General features: G+C 39.2%; 2 protein-coding genes across 6 annotated transcripts; both read right to left on the minus strand.

Annotated features, from left to right (window-relative positions):
* Positions 1–425: 425 nt before the first annotated feature.
* On the minus strand, positions 426–18,596 carry LOC134539208 (sphingosine-1-phosphate lyase). 5 transcript variants are annotated; one of them, XM_063380995.1, is made up of 9 exons: positions 18,504–18,596; positions 14,306–14,462; positions 12,130–12,345; positions 11,173–11,381; positions 10,172–10,408; positions 8,559–8,768; positions 7,034–7,169; positions 5,337–5,439; positions 426–3,822 (listed from the first exon to the last, which is right to left on the minus strand). In XM_063380995.1, the coding sequence occupies exons 2-9, from the start codon at positions 14,451–14,453 to the stop codon at positions 3,435–3,437; spliced, it is 1,647 nt and encodes a 548-aa protein (XP_063237065.1). In that variant the 5' UTR covers positions 14,454–14,462; positions 18,504–18,596; the 3' UTR covers positions 426–3,434. The 5 variants fall into 5 exon arrangements, with proteins under 5 accessions (XP_063237065.1, XP_063237064.1, XP_063237063.1 ...); XM_063380994.1 differs by having other exon boundaries at positions 18,478–18,596; XM_063380993.1 differs by lacking the exon at positions 18,504–18,596 and adding an exon at positions 18,196–18,486.
* Positions 17,354–18,104, minus strand: LOC134539209 (ubiquitin-like-conjugating enzyme ATG10). The gene has a single exon (XM_063380996.1). It carries the CDS (start codon positions 17,993–17,995, stop codon positions 17,399–17,401), a length of 597 nt encoding a protein of 198 aa, XP_063237066.1. The 5' UTR covers positions 17,996–18,104; the 3' UTR covers positions 17,354–17,398.
* Positions 18,597–19,685: the final 1,089 nt, after the last annotated feature.

The following is a 19,685-nucleotide window of genomic DNA, read 5'->3' on the forward strand; positions in this document are numbered from 1 at the left end:
GTTCGTTGCTCGACATGGAAACATAAACATGAGACTACCTATTAAAAAAAATTTTGGTGTTAATAATGTTTGTCATGTACATATCATATAGTTTTCCCGATATGTTTCTCTAAATTTTTCAGGCTGTGTCTATTCCTAAAACATGCATCATGCATGCAGTTTGAACTGTTTTTTTTTTTAAATTTGTAATTGGATTCTGCTATATCAATACAGATTCATTATACTTTTGATTTACTTACTCAGAAATCTGTCGGCCTTAAAAAAACTGAATTATATGTGATTATACTAATGCAGCTACATTATCAAAATAATAAATACAAAGTACAAAAGTTTGACAGTAAAACTGCAATTAATTTATATTGAATACTACATTGAAGGGCAGGGCAGGGCGGGTCTAGGTTTTGAATGGCCAATACTGATTTAAGAAAATTACTGCTGCTTTATTCAAGTAATATTCTTACACAGAAAATAAAAGTTACAAAAATTAAATTTATATAGATATGCACTATATTATTCCAGCTTTAATAAAATATTTACTTCATGAGTTTAAACACAAATGGAATGGAACCATGCTACAACAAATAAGTAACTCTCAGTAACATGTTAATAACCATATAACAATCTTTCGTAACAACACACGTAATAACATTTCATTAAAACACACACACACACACACACACACCAAAGCTCCACATGTGGGAAAACTTTCACAAACCTAAGGATCCCCAACATTTTAATTCCGGAATGCCATCAAAGGACTCCATTTCAAGATCGGAACTGGCTCAATACTAATAATTGTTTTTAATATCTTGTACTTCTTACTTGCAGTACAGTTTTGACTAGTTTATGTACCCCGTATCATGATGCTGATGGGCAGATCTTTGCTCCCAAAATTTTACAACACGGTGGAAAAATTTTTAAACCAGTGTTTTAACAAAACAATGCATGTGTTATTAAAACTGTATTGCAGGTTATACTAGGTTTTGTCCACACACAAAACTCGTGTGTAATATTCCAAGCGGCAAAAAATCCTACCTAAATAGTGAACACTCATTTTATATCCTTTGGTAATGAAAAATGAGTAATGACAAAACAAATTAATCTCTTGTAAAACTGTATACTTTCTGAAGCTCACCACTAAAAATTAATCATCAAACACTTGAGATATTTCAGCAAGGTGAGGAGATAATAATAAGAGGAAAAAAAGGTGCTACAATTTCAAACGAGCGTAACTAAAGAAAATATGCTGAATTATGCTCAAATTAGTTCATCACCATAAGGATTACCGTGTTTTCTCGCATAATCGTCGCACAATTTATTCTAAAATCAAGTTTGAAAAGTAGGGGTGCAACTGATTATGCATAAAAAAATTTTTTTTTGTTAGATAAACTTATTCAAAACCTGTTCATGGAAAGTACGTATATTTAAAAAGTGAAGTATAAAAGAGCACGCCAAATAATTTAAATTAATAAGTAATACATCAAATACCTTTCTTCAACTTATAATAGAAAAACATCTGTGATCCAAATGCAAGCCAAACGAACCCGTAACTACCGTAGTACACAATACGAAAGAGTGCGGGCTATCAAATGTAGTTAACTCAGCACCTGATAGAGAGCGCGTGTTGCATGCACTTGGCGAGATATCGATATTCAGCTAAGTGCGCGCGCTCTACACGGGAAGCAACATAACCAAACATTAATGATAGCAATGAGCACTGGCTACATTTTTGTAAGCGGTACTCCGCGGTGACGCTGACAAACAGATGAAGGCTATAACGTTTAAAAACTCTTTAAAAGATAATTTACATGTCAGACAACTTTGTATTTCCGTAAATTAAATAAGTAAGTGGTAATGTCCGAATAAATATTAGATTTCTATTTTAAAATACATCATTTTAAACGGAAAAAAATACCCACACAAAGCGCTCTGAATCTAATAGCGGGACCAAAAACATCAAGTGACGTTTATGCGAGAGGTTTTTTTATCAGAATTTTAACGCCCTAAAATATGGGTGCGACGATTATGCGATAAAAGAGGGTATAACCCTGACATACTAAATATCAAGTTACAAAAAAATTAATATCCTTAAAATGAGAAATTGTTGTACAATTGAATGACATACGTAATTAATTTTTTTGCAATGAACCTTTCATCCATTACTTACCTAAACTGATGTGTGAACTTTTTTGTTCAATGTATACGTTGTTCTGATTCATCAAAGAGTTTTAAATGTAGATCATGTTACAACCAAAATAAGGTTCAATGACTATAAAAAAAATGTTACAGTTTGAAAAACTTCTGACATGTCCAGGTAATTCTGTTTTACCAACCATTTTTATTCCAAATCAGGCATAATACAAGGATCCAAATTTTGAAATAGGCATTCAGAAACCTACAATTAAGTGTTAAGTACCATATACACCCGAGAACATAACCACCGTGCATCAAAAACAACCTTTGTCACGTAGGTGACTCAATTACACAACCACATCAATAATTCTACGACCTTAAATACATAGTAAGCTAGATTTAAAAAATTAAAATAATAAAATATCTTATATATAAGAACAAGATCGTATTTAACCCCAAATGCATGATGTATGTGTTTTACAAGGTAATATAAGGCTGACATTTTAACACAGTACAATGTTTCGAACAAAATTTGTAAATCTTAGATACCTATTTTGTAATTTCAGAAATCATAATTTCATTACAATTTAAGGAATTATATGTAGTATTTTTATAATGAAACCATTTATTTCACAGAAGAAATAATTATTATTTAAACAAAAAATGTGAGTAATAACCTATGTAACCTAACTTAGCCCTAAATTAGCTTAAGATTTTATGGAAATAAATTTTATTAAAAAAAAAAAATTAAACTTTTTTAGAGTGGCCTTGTAGTTTTTAAATGCTGTTTGCGATCAAACACCTATAAAAACCTCGAGCAGCTGTATAAAGAAATGTTTAGTTTACCTGAAGCCCTGCACAAATGTGGAAGCGCCAAGAGACAGGCAGCCTTCCATAACGCAATCTCCACGCTGCCTTGCGCCAGGCTCGTACCGAGGTCTAACTTGATCAGGTGCAACAGATTATTTACACAGGTTATCAAACAAGACTGAATAAGTTTTTCCTTGATGTTGAAGAATCTGAAATCAAAATTTACCCATAAATAATGTTTTAATAGTATTTAAATTCTTAACCTAATTCAGATACTTCTCATTTTTACCAATTTTTTTTTTGCAGCAAAACCAAACTTGTAAATGTGGTGTTTTGTAAGATATTTTGTTCCCGACGTCTAGATGGTTAATATCAGCTGTACTTCACGTGGCGGCGGGCGGTGGAAGGAGGGAGAGAGAGGGAGAGAGGGATAGAGAGAGAGGGGGAGGGAGAGAGGGGGAGGGATAGAGGGGGAGGGAGAGAGAGAGAGGCTACGCCGGGCCATCGCCCCTGCCGGCCGGCGTGTAGTACATGGAGTCGAGGAAGAAGCGCGTGAAGTCGCCCACGATGGAGCGGTCCGGGATGCCCTGGCTCATGCCGTACATGGCCAGCTTGCCGTCCACCTGGCGGCCCGGGTCCTGCATGATGGTCCCCAGCTCGGCACGCACGTCCGCCACGAAGCGCTCCGCCACGCCGGGCGCCGTGTGCATGTGCGTCACGCACAGGTGGATGCCCGGCGGGTACTGCAGCGGGTTGAGGTTCCAGCCGCGCTTCCCCAGCGCGTCCGACAGCCGGTAGATGTGGAACGCCCGCGAGCCGATCGCGATCACCGACGTCGCCGGCTCCCCGAACACGAACAGGCTGTCCATTTCGCTCAGCCTGCGGCACGCACAAACAGGCCGTTAAACCTTAGAGCAGGGTCTGCCAACCACTGAGCCACGGCACACTTACTACATGTCACGAAGCTTCTCTAGGCATGCCGCAACATTTTGGTAAATAAAAACACATCATATATAAAAATTATTATTCATTTTTAGGGGTGTACTGAGACTCGAAAACTTGAGTCGAGTCCAGCAAGTAGCTAAAGCTTGACTAGACTCGAAAGTTGCGTTTATTATACGAAACGATCTGTTTTATAAAAAGGCTTGGCTTCTGGGTTGTAGCCGTGTCCTTGGCGAATAATTCACTGACATTTCGGTCGACACTGCAGTCGCCATCAACAGAGAGCAGTAGGTATCTGCTCCCTGATGATGGCGACTGTAATGTCGACCGAAATGTCAGTGAATTATTCGCCAAGGACACTGCTACAATCCAGAAGCAAAGCTACCTACTTAAGAGAATGGCCGCGAAATCCTGCGAACATTATTGATCTTTTTTATAACTCAATGCATATTTGACATGGGCAATGAGCATAAATTCAAGTACCATTATTTTGAAAATACTTTAGAGCATAATTGCATATTTACATTTGTGCAGTTTTCTTGAAGTACAGTTAATTTTACATACACACACGTCCCCAAAAACGTAAAACAAAACAAAACCCTAAAAAAATTGGCATTTTTGAATGGCCAGCTGTGTCTAATATTTGTAACACAGCAGACAAAACCATGCAATGGCATATTTCAGTTTATTTATTCAAATGAAGTTTGTAGTGTTTCGAATGTTACGTGTTTGGCAACACTGTTAATTGCTCTTGCTAAGTTAATTTTCAAGCTAACCCTAAAAAATACGCCAAAGATGTCAACATTCGTCAAAAGTAAAAGAAAAATTAATTAAAAATATATCTCATCATATTGCATTCTTTATTTAGTCATAGAAATTTATTTTCAACATCGTTTATGAACGAGCGTTAAATTTACGTTAATAATTAGTGCTTATATTCTGTGTTTTTGTAATGTCTTTGTGCTTTGTCTGTTCAAATACATGTGCAAAGTTGCTGTTTGTTACATGATATAGATGATGATGAAAATATAAGTTCAAATCGTTTTTATAATAAAAATTAGTTCGCCGGAGGTTTTTACAATTAAAAAAAAAATCAGTTTTCAAAGAGGTATTATCCGGAGAAGCAAAATTATTTTCCCGATGTTTGGGAATGGTCTTTCTGCCGACTTTCATCCGGAGTTTCAGGATCCCGTCTAACTCTAGTTAACAAACATTTTTATTGCAAAGTGACAAAATTATGGTCCCTTCAGGTTTGTGTTATTGAGGTTTGACTGTATTAACAACAATTTTTAAAAGCAACTCCAGTATATTTACTACGCAGCAATGAATAATATCCTCTATTAAATAGTTTTTTTAATGTATATATGTAATTTTTTTTAGTAGAGTTATAATTATTATTATATATAATTATTATAATTATATACATCAAAACCCCATAATTAGATAAATACCTTTTCACAATATACCGGGTGGTCTCCACAATCTTCTTCGTCGTGTCCACGTAGCCTTCCAGGCCGAATGATATCATGGTCGCCCAGCAGGCTGCTATGATGCCTGGCACACAGCAGAGAGCACAGAGTGATCAGCACCACGCCCACCAAACACAAGTCCTAGCGAAGAACGTACAACACAACAAAAAAAAAATAACATTGTGCTGCATTGTAGTGCAATTCAATCAATATTTTAAATTAAAATAACACTAAAATGTTTATAAAAAAAATTGGTATTATATGATTGAGTAATAATAACAATAACAATAAAAGTGTATAAATGCATCATAAAGGATAAAGAAACTGAATATTAAAACACACAACTAGAGAAAGGCCAATTAAATCCTCAAATCCCTTCAAATCCCTAGTATTTATTTGAAGGATTCAACATTCGAGTATAAAGATTAGAGAAAAATATCAGATGGAATAAAGTAAATTAAATAATTCAACACAGATCAACCTCTGAAGGTTACCAGGTCAATTTTTTTCCATCATACCTATATTTTTACCATTCCCAAGACATTGAACATTTAACATGTAATTATAAAAATAAAATTACAATGTGTATTGATTCTGGAAACTTGTGAAACAGCCATTTAAAGGGTAGAATGTTTTAACACCATCGTTAATGTTTTTAATTTACTGTACATTAGCTTATGTTTGAAACGTCACACCTAGATTCAAATTCGAGATTCTGATTAGAGAAAATTGGGATTCGAACCATCACTAAACAGAACACTTCATATACAATTTAAAAATCTGAAGGGAAATGATATATACTTAAGGTATGGATATTGGATACCAACTGTTTTGTTATTTTTAAGCTTTAAGCAGGCAGGGTAATGGGTGTTTGTTCTTTCTAGTAGACAACCAAGAACAAACACAAACTTAAAACTAAAGAGACAAACAAAAACATTCCTTATCTATGCTTCAAAACAAGAACCCACGCACACACAAAAAAAAAAGCCTGATATTTCAAGAACCAGAATAACTACTAAACCACTAACATCACGAAGCTTGGCTTGACACAATAGAGAAACGATTGAACGTAAGTAAAGGGAAGAAATGAAGAGGTTCTAATTATCAATAAACCAAGTTGAGAGAACGTAATCTATTACTGAACGTAATATATTACAGCCCCCTTTTTAGAATGACCTCAAAATGAAGCCTGCCTTGAATTTAAGAAGGAATCAAAATTGAAGACAGTCTCATATCTGAGTCAAATTTAATACAATGTCGAATTGAAGACAACCTTTGATTTGGGTTAATCTTGAATTTAAGACTTAACTTGCATTTAGAACCTGTTATAATTTAAAAATTACAAGCACCTAAAATTTAGAAACACATTTACTTTAAGACCTTGTTTAGTTTAAAGCAACCTCAATTATCAGATGACACCAAGCATAAAACAAACTTCAAGGGCTCGATACAAAAAGCCAACAACCGGTGAATGTGCTCTGGTACAAGAAGACCTCCGATACAAGACATACTGTACTTAAAGACAATACACATCAAAATTTGATTCATGCCTCACAGAGGTTTTTAATCTCAAACACACCAAAAATAAAATTGTGCATTTCATCGAACAAAAAAAAATGGCGGGAGACTCGCCAGGGTGCGAGGCTCGTCTAAGTTACGAGCGACCAATGACGAGTTACCTCCAGCCCTGGAGCCGTTCACCGTCGGGGAGCCGTAAACGCCGCCGGGCCAGTCCGTCGTCACGCAGAACTGGTGGTGCCTGTACTTGGGCTCCGAGTACAAGATCACCGACGAACCCTTCGGCGCGAACCCGTACTGTTGACATGCGCCAAGGAGCAAGTCTTGAGACCCACGGGAACAGCATTAACACCCACAACTGTCAAGGTGCAGAGCTGAAAGGTGAGGGTGAAGGTAGCTTTCCACCGTTTTCACGGAGAAGTGTTTATGGATGACGGTGCCTTCTAATTCACTGCTGGTTAGATACTACTTTTATTTAACTGAGCTATAGGCTCCTGCGAATCCTTTTATTTTTTATATTGAATTGAACATTTTTTTAAATCAAATTTATTCATATAGATGAACATATTTTTTTTTACACTTAACATAAGAGTTAAGTATAATGAAAAAAATAACAAACCCGTCAATGTAAATTTTAAGTTTTAAAAAAGTTTTGTGGATCAAACTGTTTATCCATAAAAATAGAATATTTTTATTCATTTTTAATTATAATCTCTGGTTTTTTGTTACATATAAAAAAGTACTAATTTTGACACACTAAAATAAAAGTGCACTAATCATGCAAAAGCGACAACTATACGATGAAACATGTTTTATGTCATGATGCAGAAAACCAATCCAAAATGTCACTAAATCTTTTTTAGCTTCATACATGTTACCATTTATAATTCAAATATTTTGTGAATGGGTCCCACTGGGTGTATCTATTATAACAAATAATTTTAAAAGTTATTCCTTTTTAAATATAAAAATGGAATATTAAATTATTCACGAAAATAGAATATTTTTTGAAGACTTGGAGACCACTACTGAGTTCATTGAAGGTTGATAGTTACAGACAGTAACACACAACACTTATCGGGGTTATCGAGGAACTTTTCCGCCATGGACTGTTCCGAGCAACAATCCCAGCATTCGCCCGGCGTTATCTCGGGAAACTCCGGAAACAGGAACCAGGATGGCCGTATGAAATTTTAACACGACCATTCCGGAATTTTTCCGCGAGTGGAAAAGTGGCGGACGTTACCATGAGATTGTGGGTTTTCTTCTGGGTCCTCCCCATTCCCCTCCACCCCCAGTCAACACTCCATTCTCATCTCATGACGCCGATATCGACGCAACCTTAAGCTCCAACTTATTCAATCATTCTTCACCCCTCCAGAACGCGAACCCAGTTTCTCGCCACAGCACCCCTACGCTCGTCGATGCTCAAACACAAGAATCATGCCAGTGAAGTTTTGTAATAGGACCAGCCAAACACTGCCCCTCAGCACGGGCCACTAAAACCTAAGCGAATCAAGGCTGCTGAAGCCTGCTCCTAAGGAACATAATGGACCAGATACGTTTACCCATTTCTTAAAGCCCTGTACGTAAAACGAGAGAAATGGTAGACTACCAACTTCGAAGTCAAAGTGCCCCCCCACCCCTCCGACTGCAATAGGCAGCGCGCAGGAAAGCGAGACGTGCCTTGTGTGTGTCGGCCGATATGCTGGTGACGCCGGGCACGGCGAAGTCGAAGGGCGGCACGCTGTAGCCCGCGCGGCGCATGAAGGCGATCACGAAGCCCCCGAGGCACGCGTCCACGTGGACCGGGACACGCTTGCGCAGCCCCAGCGCTGCCACGGCCTCTATGTCGTCCATCGTGCCGTACGGGAAGTTGGGCGTCGAGCCCACCAGCTGGGGCACAACACACAACACAGCGACGTCACCTTTACGTCAGTTTACGTCGTGGCATTCGTAGAGGAAAATTAACTACAGAAAAACCCTCTTACGTTTCCATTTGAAGATGTATTCTTACAAATAAATTTGAATAACCCTGCCCTTGACCCATGAGTTTTTTTTTCTTCTTTGCGATATAAATTTCATTTAGTCCCAACATCTCATCAAGGTCAAGATCAGAGGCTGTAAACGCACGACAAAACCCAACAGTGATAAAGGTGAAGGACTCGAACGTGACTTATGGTAAAGAGCCATCCCGGCTTCGCCTGGCGTGAATAAGTACGGGAAAACGTGGAAAACCGAACTCAAGACGATCGGTCTGGGATTCGAACCAGCGTTTTCCGGAATGAGAGCCCAGTGTCTTCCCACTGTGTCAAGTTACGTAGTCCTTTAAAAAGACTTATCAAGTATAAATATTTATTCCAGTATAGTCTTGACTAACAGAGTTAAATTGGACTATGCTTCCTCGGAACAGCAAAATCTCGGATAAAATGTATAGAATTATAAAAAATGTGATGGTTTTCAGTTGGCCAAATTATATCAATTCTAAAGATAATAAAATTTAAGCTTTTCTTCAGTATAAATGCCTTCATGTCACTCCAGGATTTGCCCAAACAGTGCAAGTGGAATTCTAAAGGATATTTTTCTTGAGGTTTTTGTCAACAGTCAGATTATATTCTAGATCCTCAAGCAAATTAATCAAAAGTCTTTGCTGGATAATAAGGAACCTCGGTTAATCAAAGATTGTTTTAAGGCTAAGATCCATAGTTTTGCAGCCACCAGGGAAATTATTTCTCCCATGAATATCATTGTAGGTAAACAAACGTAATAGACATAGTTTTGTAAAGAAAGCTTTGAATTTTTAAAATATGATGGAAAAAAATTCTAAAAAAATTATTTTTTATAAAAACTGTACAAGGCTTTTACTTTGCACACAATGTAAATGAAGTATCCTGAACAATTCTAAGTTGCTTAAATGTTTACATACCGTACAGAATTTAAATTACATGAATTTAAAACTTGTTATTTAACCGACACGTGAAGCTCAAGCAACGAACGAATGATGTGTGAGTTCAGCATTACGCCGCTAGATGTCAGGCATGATAGTTTAGAGTTTGCTTGATAGATGTCCCAACTATTGTTCTGGAGTTCTGGATGAAAAACATTTGTTTTTGAAAAGATCGACGTTTGTAAATATTGTGTGTAATTTAGTGTATAGTGTTTGAAACATTTGTAAAATTTTTTTTTAAATTTTAAAAATGTTTCAAACACTATACACTAAATTACACGCAATATTTACAAGTCCAAACATGTACATTCAAAAACGTGTTGACGGAGCAGTACTTCGCCGGCGCCCTCACCAGGATGGTGTTCCGGGAGACGGCCCGCCGCATGGCCCCCACGTCCACCTTGTACGTCTCCGGGTCGACGGGCACATGCGTGATGCGGATCCCGAGGTACAGCCCCGCCTTGTCGAAGGCAGGGTGCGCCGTGGTCGGCAGGACGATCTCCGGGTGCTTGATGCCCCACTCCTCCCGGGCGTAGTCGCGGTACGCCTTGCAGGCCATCAGGATGGACTCCGTCCCGCCCGTCGTCATCTTCAACACGAGAGACCGGCATCGTGGAGCACACGGCACACAACACCCGCAAGTACTTCCACGACTACGGCCATGTGCTGTTTTTTAAATAAAACCTTGTTTGCATTCAAAATATGTTAAGATTTTACCCAAAGTTTTATGACTAATATATATAACAAAAATGCCAATGTTATTACGACCAAAATCTTAAATCTTCAAAAGTTCTTCACTAATAACATTGAAATTTTGACACAAAGTTAAAATTATTATTTTTTTACGTTCCTATGTCACATTTGTGACAGGAAACAAGATGATATAAAAATATATAGTAAACAAATAAAAATAATTGAATGTTTGTGTGTTCTATCTTCTGTTTTGTCAAGATAAATACATATAATGATAGGAAGATATAGACATAGAGAGGGAGCTATACAGATATATAGATTGAGATGTAAACAGAAACAAAAAAAATAAATAAATAAAGAGATAGTGATATGGATAAACATATGCTTTGTATATGTTAACCTACTTTCAAACAAATTGCAAAAAAAAATTGAAAGAGGCATAGCAACACTTGCCAAGCATTAGCTAGTACACAATAAAAGTACACATTATAGTTAATATCATGATAGGGTTAACGTCGGCCGCAATGACGTTCTAGCATTAAAACAGTGTGATGTTGATGGACAGACACGCGGTGGAAACCTACTACGAGCGCCTGCACGTCGAGTGACGTCGCAGGAAGGCACAGGGCCGCGCCAGCGCAGGCCGCTCGAGCCACTGACCGTGCCGCAGGACGCCGGCCCGCCGTGGAACAGCTCGGCCGTCATGCGCACCACCTCCGCCTCCATCTTGCACACGCCGGGGAATATGTCCGGGTGGAGGGGGTTGGTGTAGGACGCCAGGCCGTACACGTCCGTCAGCAGCCGGATGAGGCCTTCGTCGAAGTAGTAGACCGCCCCGGAGACGTAGCCGTCCTGCCAGCGGTAGTCACCTGGAACAAAGGGCGCGCCTGGCGTGGCCACATCGTGCCGTCTCCCGATAGTTCCTGACTCCATGTTGTAGATGATGAAACATGAGACGAGAGTGGCACTGACAAAATGAAACTATCGCAGGGAGGGAGGGGGGGGGGGGGTTGCAGTACCCGAGGAAACCCAACGACACACTGCACTGTCCACCATGTCACCCACTTGCGACTCCCCAGATATCCTTGTCGGAGGGAGGCGACTGAACTGGACCGTCCAACCGTCGCGGTCCCTACCCACCAGGAGAAAGGTACAGGTGTAAGCCCTGGCAGAGGCAACACCTAACATGCAATCTCTTCTTGGAAGGAACTGTTCGATTTAGTGAAACAGGGGAGTTTCTTGAAACCTAAGTCACCTTTAAATTACAGCATTTTTAAAATTAGTAATACCGGTAAAGACAAAGTTATCGTGGAACTGAGTGGCCGAAAAGTTAAGTTTTGAATTAATCAATGAAAGATTAACATTCAGTGACCAAAAATTTGGTTATTAGTACTGAATAGCTGGTGACTGAGACATGTATTATAGATGTTAGTGAGTTATAACACCATCGATTGTCTCATAATTATTTGTAACTTTTGAAAAAAGAAAAATACAGCAATGTGATTCACAACTGTAAACTATTTTAAAATCCTACTTGGGTAATTTTTGTTATAACGACCTTCAATACGGACCTTCACTACGGGAGACAGAAAGCAGATGGACAGCGCGACGTCTTACCGAACCCCAAGTAGAGCTTCACCATGTCGACAATCTCCCGGTGGGTCTTCCCCTGCTCCGGCAGCGACACGATGTACGGGTTGCCCTCGTTCCGGTGGATCACCTCCTCCTGGAAGTCCTTGTTGATCTTGCTCAGCTCCGAGTCTATCCGGCGCGCGACGGCGGGGATGTGCCTCGCGAGCCTGAACGCCACCCGCTTGCCCCGGCTCACCAGGCCTGGACACACACGCCACGAACGCCGTGGATGGTCCGCGTCCTCATCCTCACGTGGCCGACGCCACGTCGTCGCACGGAAAACTGACCCGACTACAACTGCGATGTCCGAATCTAATGATCTCTTAAGTAGTCACCAGAGAGCAGTAAATGCAGAGCACCAAAATAAAAGAGTTTCCCCCCCCCCCTTCCCCTTTCCATCAGCCATCATGAGATGACAAGCACGAATAAAAAAATAATTTACTTTAATGATTGAATCATTATTGTCATTGTTCGGTAAGGATGAAAATTGACATTAAATTTATACAAACAGATGAGTTTAGATCAAAGTCTGGCCCCAACACATGCTTAGACTTACATTTTTGTTGTTTCACACTAATAAACAAATGTATCTGTACTAGCCGGAGTGCTTCGCTTTGGCAGTCTACAGACAGCAATCCCTCGCGCTGCTCGCCACACACGCCCCTCGCCGTTGCAAGAGCCGTTACCATGGAAATGAAGGAAACGTAAACAATGAAATGGCGAAATTTCATCAAGAAAAAAATTTAGTTCTGCTTCAGGAGGGTTTTTTTTTTCTCGAAATCTCGTCCAGACAGTGACCTTCCTCGTGTTTCAAAGGTCAATTAGGCAAAAAATTTTCAAGATCAGAGCAAAACTGTAGATTTGTAATAGAAACAAACAAATGGAAACTCAAGGACCCTGTTTTAGAAATTCTTTTGAAACTTTTTATTTTTAATCTTTATGGTAAATTACAGCTCCACCCACGTGACATCTAGTGCAAGGACCACTCAAACCTGACCCCCCTTAAATATCAACCAACATGAAATGGAAGCTAACCATATATTGGTTGCACTAGGTTGTGAAAACATATGGTTTCATTTTTATATCCCCAGCTACCATCATCGTAGCGAGATGAAATATATACCTGTTTTTAAGTCAAATAGTTTCATCAAAATCAGTTCAGTAGTTTTTGCATGATGTTCAAACAAACAGTTACAGTTTCATAATTTATTTATTTATTTATTTATTAAAATGTAATATGCCTATCTACAATTGAAGAAAACCTTATTTGATAGGCACAACATTCATAAACACAAAATACTAACAAAACAATAACACAGGACAAAGGACAAACAAGGACAAAGATCAATAATACAATCGTCAAATGAAAATTATAAATAAAAACAGTTTTAACAGTATCGTGTTAATGCCAATCCAAAAAATAATACTATTAAAAAGAATGAGTAAATATATACAAGATTATAAATAAAGCAAGATAAATACAAAGTTCATTAAATGCTATAAATCTAAAATACAGCAAGGTAAAAACATCAACAGGAATTATGAAGATTATGCTTTTTCAGTTAACTTTCCGGTTTTGTTAAATTTTGATCAAATTAGAAATTAATGTAAAGATGAAATCACTCTTTTTGTGAAATATGCACAAGGTAGATTCTACGCGACTGTGAAACTGTAGGACTAAGTCCAATGTTAACAAGATTATATTTGCAGTTGATTATAAAGCTATAACAATTATTAACGCAAAGTGAATATAGGTACTGTACCGGTCAGAAAGAGAAGATAATTTAGATTGGGATAAGTGTTTTGTATCTATAAGTCCTAAAATTTTATTTATTTATTTAATATTTAATATTTGTTGCATGCCTACCTACAGCTTATGGCCTTGGGTGGTAGGCACGATACAAACAACACAGATACATACAGACAGAACAAAACAATACAAAATACAAGACAACAAAACAAAACGATACACACAGCATGCAACATTTAACAATTAGTAAATAATTTATTTGCAAATTTTATAATGTAGAAAATAAGAATAACACCAAAAAAAACTGAATTGATTAGATTTTATCTCGATCAGATGAATTCATGGAATTCGAAATCACTGAACAATGTTCCAGTTTGGACCTGACAACTGGGAAAGGGTTAACGCACTCACTCTCCTCCTGGAACAGGAACCCCCACAGCCAGACCCCGCCCAGCACCGCGGTCGCGGTCGCAGAGACGACCTGCCACGGCTCCCGGCCCGCCAGGTACCAGTTGCCCAGGAGCCCCTTCAGGTTCTCCTTCGCCAGGTCGAGCGCCATGCCGGGGCTCTGGGGACACCGGCGTTCCGTCAGACACAGCTCGCTACTCTGCAGCACACACCGTAGTGCAGTAACAATGTATGTACATATATATAAAATAAATATTGTAGGATTGTACGGTCACTTATAGCAAAGGATAAATTTATACCATATTGTTGTGTCTGTATAGAATCTGGTGAACATTACATTTTATTATTATTATTTCTTTTAGTTTCACTTAATCAATGTTATGATTTCACTTAAAGTATAATGAAATATATTTTGGTTTGTTATATTTTTTATGTATTATATATATATATATATATATATATATATATATATATATATATATATATATATATATATATATAATGTATCATACCCCAGAAATGGGGTCGAACAATATGTAAAATTAAACAAACAAAGTAATGAGACCTGGCAGCCAGGGTCACCAGATAAAATCTAAACTCAAACGACTTGATTAGTGCCGGAATGCAGAATGCTGAATTAAAGCTCTTCCCCTGTTGCAAGAAACCCTCTAAGCCCTTGTCTGGGGTGATTTAGGGGAAACCCTGGGAAAACAAAATCAGGCTTTACGGGATCAGAATTCAAATCCAGATCCTTTAGCGTGCATGTTTACTGGCTTACCACCACACCACTTTGCTCCGTACAGCTGTTCAATCCAGTGAATGGATGGGTGGTTGGAAGGGGTAACGTCTCGCAGATACAGATGGAGAGGGGAGGAGGCATGGAATGTGTTGGAGAGGAAGGAAACAAGGGCACTCGGAGGAAACCCACCAGCCCACAGCAACGTCCACCATGTTTCCCGCTTGCGAGAAATTCTTGATTTAACCCCACCGGGATTCGAACCCGGATCGCATGGTGGGATGCAAGAAGTCGAACTGTGCCACTGTAGCCCTTCTAGACCACCGACTGGTTTATCAAGGGCTACCTTGAACTGTAGTGAGAGGTTTATAGTAGTTATAGATAATAAATGGTTGCAATTAGGCATATACAAACAACACTAAAGAACAATTTTTTTCTAACAAACACCCAGTAATTCGGGTGCCAACTAAGGAAATAAAAACACAGAATTTCCTTCAGCCTAGTATTGCACAATACCCGACTATCATTCAATCAATGCTCACATAACAATTAATACTGCAGAACACATTTTTTTCTTTTTGTTTCCCATCTGCACAACAAGGAGAACGGTACGTTAAAATATAACTTCCAATCAACACAACAGAAGGAAATATTGTCTCTAAATGGAAAACGGCATGAGACCCAACTCCATAAAGCTTAAACGACTAAGCATAGGCTACATCACTTACGTGTATGTGGAAATGGCAAAAATGTTTGCCTTGGTACTGCAAACAAAGTTCAGAAAAATGGCTACTGCACCGAAAGGAGATAGGTTATCATAACATTTAAACATCTCAGTGGTCGTAACAGAGATATAACTTTGTCCTTGAAAACTGTGTTTTGTACCTGAAAAGAGATAAGATATGGGACAAGTGGCAGTTGACACATTGGCTGGTGGGTTATCTCGGAGCTCTCCCGCAAATGTTTCATTAGTATCTCTTCACCTTTTAGTCTCTAATGCCCTCAATGTCTACGATACGTTACAGCAATCCAATTACATCCATTTTATACAACAGCAACTAAAAACTGTTTAAAATGTTTAACAATATTTATCATAAGTTTTAGTAACAGTCTGTTATGATAAATATTGAATTTTGCTTGTAATCTGCTAAATTAAAAAATAAAGAAGTTTAATTATTTTTCTTAACAAGCACACCATTCAGAAGCATACACCGGGTCGTAAGGAACATGAGGATGAGGCTGAGAATGACTGGCGGGACCTTAACGGGAACCGGAAGGTGAGTGAAGGAAAGGGCGTATTCCAACGCTGGAGCATGCTGCTGCAATTCGGGATCCGTGCCGGGTGACGGAGAAGGCACAACGCAGGGCAGCAAGGAGGGTGATGCGTCAGTGAAGAGGGGGAGATGCATAGACCATCGGTGGGACACGCGGAAGGAGAGGAGGAAGGTGAAAATATTGGTAAGCCTGGGCCAGGGGTTGGGGGAAGCTGGGAGATGGACTGCAGAGGGGAACGGAGCGGGAGTGGAATGAGCATGAGGGGGACGGGGGGGGGGGGGGCAGTGAGGGGTGGGAAGAATTTACGGGCTCCACGAAATGGAAAAATTAATTACGGGGGAGAATTACTTGCTACTGGGCAAAAGCCCAATTGCAAGTGTATGTGCTGACTGTTCTAACAAACAAAATAGGTCATAATGGCAGGGCTACCAAACTAATAACTTTACCATACTTGGGAGATATAAACTATAACCCTATGGAGATGTATTCATTTGTATTTATTTCAAGAAGATCCCAATTGTATAGAGATGTTTTAGTTCATAAAGCACCCAAATATTGCAGTGGGGCCCTTCTAGATTGAAACATTTATAATTTCCACATACTTGCAAGCTCCATTAAAAGCCCTTTTTTAACACAAAAATATGTCTCTTCAATTAATCTTTAGGCTATGATGAAAAAGTGAATTAAATAATAAAACCAGTTGATTGGGCCCTTCTTGAAATCACCTCTTTAATTACAACATAAAATTTAAATTAAATTTGTAGTCTTATTTTATTTGGCTTTGTTTAAAAGGGTGACTTTCATAACTCTTCCTCATTACGATTTCCAAAATGATGAAAAGTTCTAAATACTTATTCGATCATTATCTAAGCTATATTAGTGAACTGCAAAAGCAGCATTAATGGGACACTATTTTCTGTATGTTACTAGATGCTTATTAAGTTTAAGTAAAAGTGCTCTTAAAAGCATGTAATACTTGAGTTGTGAGCAAAACACAGGAATGTGGCAGTACAGAGAAACAGGTAAAAGAAAATTCAACATCAGCTGCATGGTAAAGTTTATTATTCCTCACAGGTCCACGAGAATCACACGATAGATGCATAATGCTGATCAATGTTCAAGCCCACAGCACCACCCACTGTGCTCAGCCACGAAACAAGAAGGTTTCTACTGACGCGCAAGTTACGCAGGATGTCCGAAGTGTGGCAAGGATGAAGGTGGAAAAATGGCCGCCTGCAAATCGGATGCTCCTGCTGAGTTATGAAGTCCCATTTGTCGTGATGGAGCCTGTCGCTGAATGCAGCTGGGACCATTGACCAGATTTCATCCAGCGAGAGAAGTACCCCATTCCTTTTCCAGACATTGAAGAACAGTTCTGGAACTGCGTAGCTAGTATTGTATACGACGTGATACTCCCATGTCAACTTCATTTCTGGTGAGAACTCGGACACTGCATTATCATCACAAAATCCACTATACAGGTCGTCAACCTCTTCAAATACAGGTGTTTCAGGTGAATAGGAGTGCTTCGCATCACGCACTGCGAAACACTTTTTTATGTAACCATGCCCAATTTTTTCCAAGCTGCCAACTAAGGACCACCCGTCGTTTAACATATTCGAAACTTCAAGAAATTTATTCACACACAAAATAAACTGCTCATAGCTCATTCCACCGTCCATTGTTAACTTCTTCCTAGCGATCAATTGTATTTTTAAAAAGTTTCAAAATTTTAAACTGCCAGCCACAGCATTACCATTCAGGATATAGCCTTACTAAATAAATATTAAATAGAAATACTCTTCTCAAATTTTAAAACAACGTACAATCACTTAACCTTATAATTTTGTCTCAAAAACTATAAAGAAAAACTGTCACTCACCAAAATTAATACAAAATTAGCAGGTATCAATGGGAAAAAAAGGTGGTCATTAATCCCCCAATATAGTCTCTCCCGATAGTAACAATTTATGGTTTGACTATGTCTAAAATACAATCAGTCATTATGTCACGATATAAGTAAACAATGAACAACCTGGAACAACTAATAATCGAAAGAGAGAAAAAAACAGCTGAATCGTTAATAAAAACCTGAATAAACCCTAAACAAAAAAATCCCAAACCGATAAAAATATGTATATTTTTGCGAAATGTATTGACGTACCACCTGAGTCAGGAAAGCTCGCTCACCAATAACAGTTACCGCTTACGGAATTCATCATCTCATCAAAATCGAACGAGTCAGAAACACAATTGTGGAACTCCTTCATATTGAATTGCTTTAATTCTATTTGCGGCCTTGAACCGAAATAAATTCACATTGCCAACTCACTTTTTATGGTTGTATTTAAACGGATTAGTTACAGCAAGTAACGGATAATTTCAATTTGACTCAAGATTTCAACTATTTGTTGGATTTTTTTTGATTATTGTCTGACTTGCGATTGGGTTTCCGTCCGTTGACAAGCAGTCTCCCCCCCCCTCCGCACCAAATTTTTTTTTAAATCTCCCATTACTAAAGCCTCTTCCTCATGTCATTTCCTCTTCTCACAATCAGTATGTTTCCCTCAATCCTATTCCAGTCCCGCCCTGACTTTGTCGCCGGCTGGTCGACTAGTCCCTGACAATGCTGCTGTTCTGCCAGCTACTCAGGGTTCCGTAGAGGGGGGTCCGGGCCGCGTGGCCGAGGTTAGTCTCCAGAGATGAAATGAGAACAACTCGAATAAAGTTTGATGGTCCTTTATACTCAAGACGCTGAACACTTTACATGGAGCTGCCGCGTTTCCGCCTGTGACTATTTCTATGAAGGTCGAAACCTGGTTCCGCTCACTAATATGGTAATGAAAATACGGGACGTCCCGCCCGTGACAAGTATTACCACACTGTAAGGAATATAAGTCTTTACGACTCGCGCGCAATAGGATGTCTGCCCGACTGTATACCACAATGACCGCGGAGAAAAGTAAAAAACACTAAACATACAACTGCGAATGACAAATTTGCAAAAATAAACCACGACTCGCAAAAACTAGCAGAAGACAACATGTGAGACAAAAGACAGGATAAAAGCACGCGACTGAATGACAAAGTCACAAACTCGACTGCAAAGCTGAAATCGCTTCCGCACGGCAAAGCATAGAGCTACTGCAATACCGCGCCCGCTCAATCTCACCGTCCCGGAGCGACATCACGAACACGTCCGCCCCCTCTCGTGCCGGGTCCACGACTGCCCTCACACTAGCGCGGAGCGGTGATACTCGCGTAACCGTTGTCTCCCGAGTCCTGGCGACGACTACACCCTCCCCCGCCTGGCGTGCCGGAGCACCCGCATCTCCCCCACTCCGCGAGCCCGCGGAACACGCTGATTGGTCA

Source organism: Bacillus rossius, chromosome 15, assembly GCF_032445375.1.
Source record: "Bacillus rossius redtenbacheri isolate Brsri chromosome 15, Brsri_v3, whole genome shotgun sequence".
In the NCBI taxonomy this organism is placed as follows: domain Eukaryota; kingdom Metazoa; phylum Arthropoda; class Insecta; order Phasmatodea; family Bacillidae; genus Bacillus; species Bacillus rossius.

Coding starts and splice junctions, on each gene's coding strand:
- LOC134539208 (XM_063380995.1), bottom strand. CDS start 14,453: ATGGCGCTCGACCTGGCGAAGGAGAACCTGAAGGGGCTCCTGGGCAAC. Junction 11,382..12,129: donor GAAGCTCTACTTGGGGTTCG/GTAAGACGTCGC, acceptor CCTTTGTTCCAG/GTGACTACCGCTGGCAGGAC. Junction 3,823..5,336: donor ACCCGGTATATTGTGAAAAG/GTATTTATCTAA, acceptor TGCGTGCCGCAG/GCTGAGCGAAATGGACAGCC.
- LOC134539209 (XM_063380996.1), bottom strand. CDS start 17,995: ATGGACGGTGGAATGAGCTATGAGCAGTTTATTTTGTGTGTGAATAAA.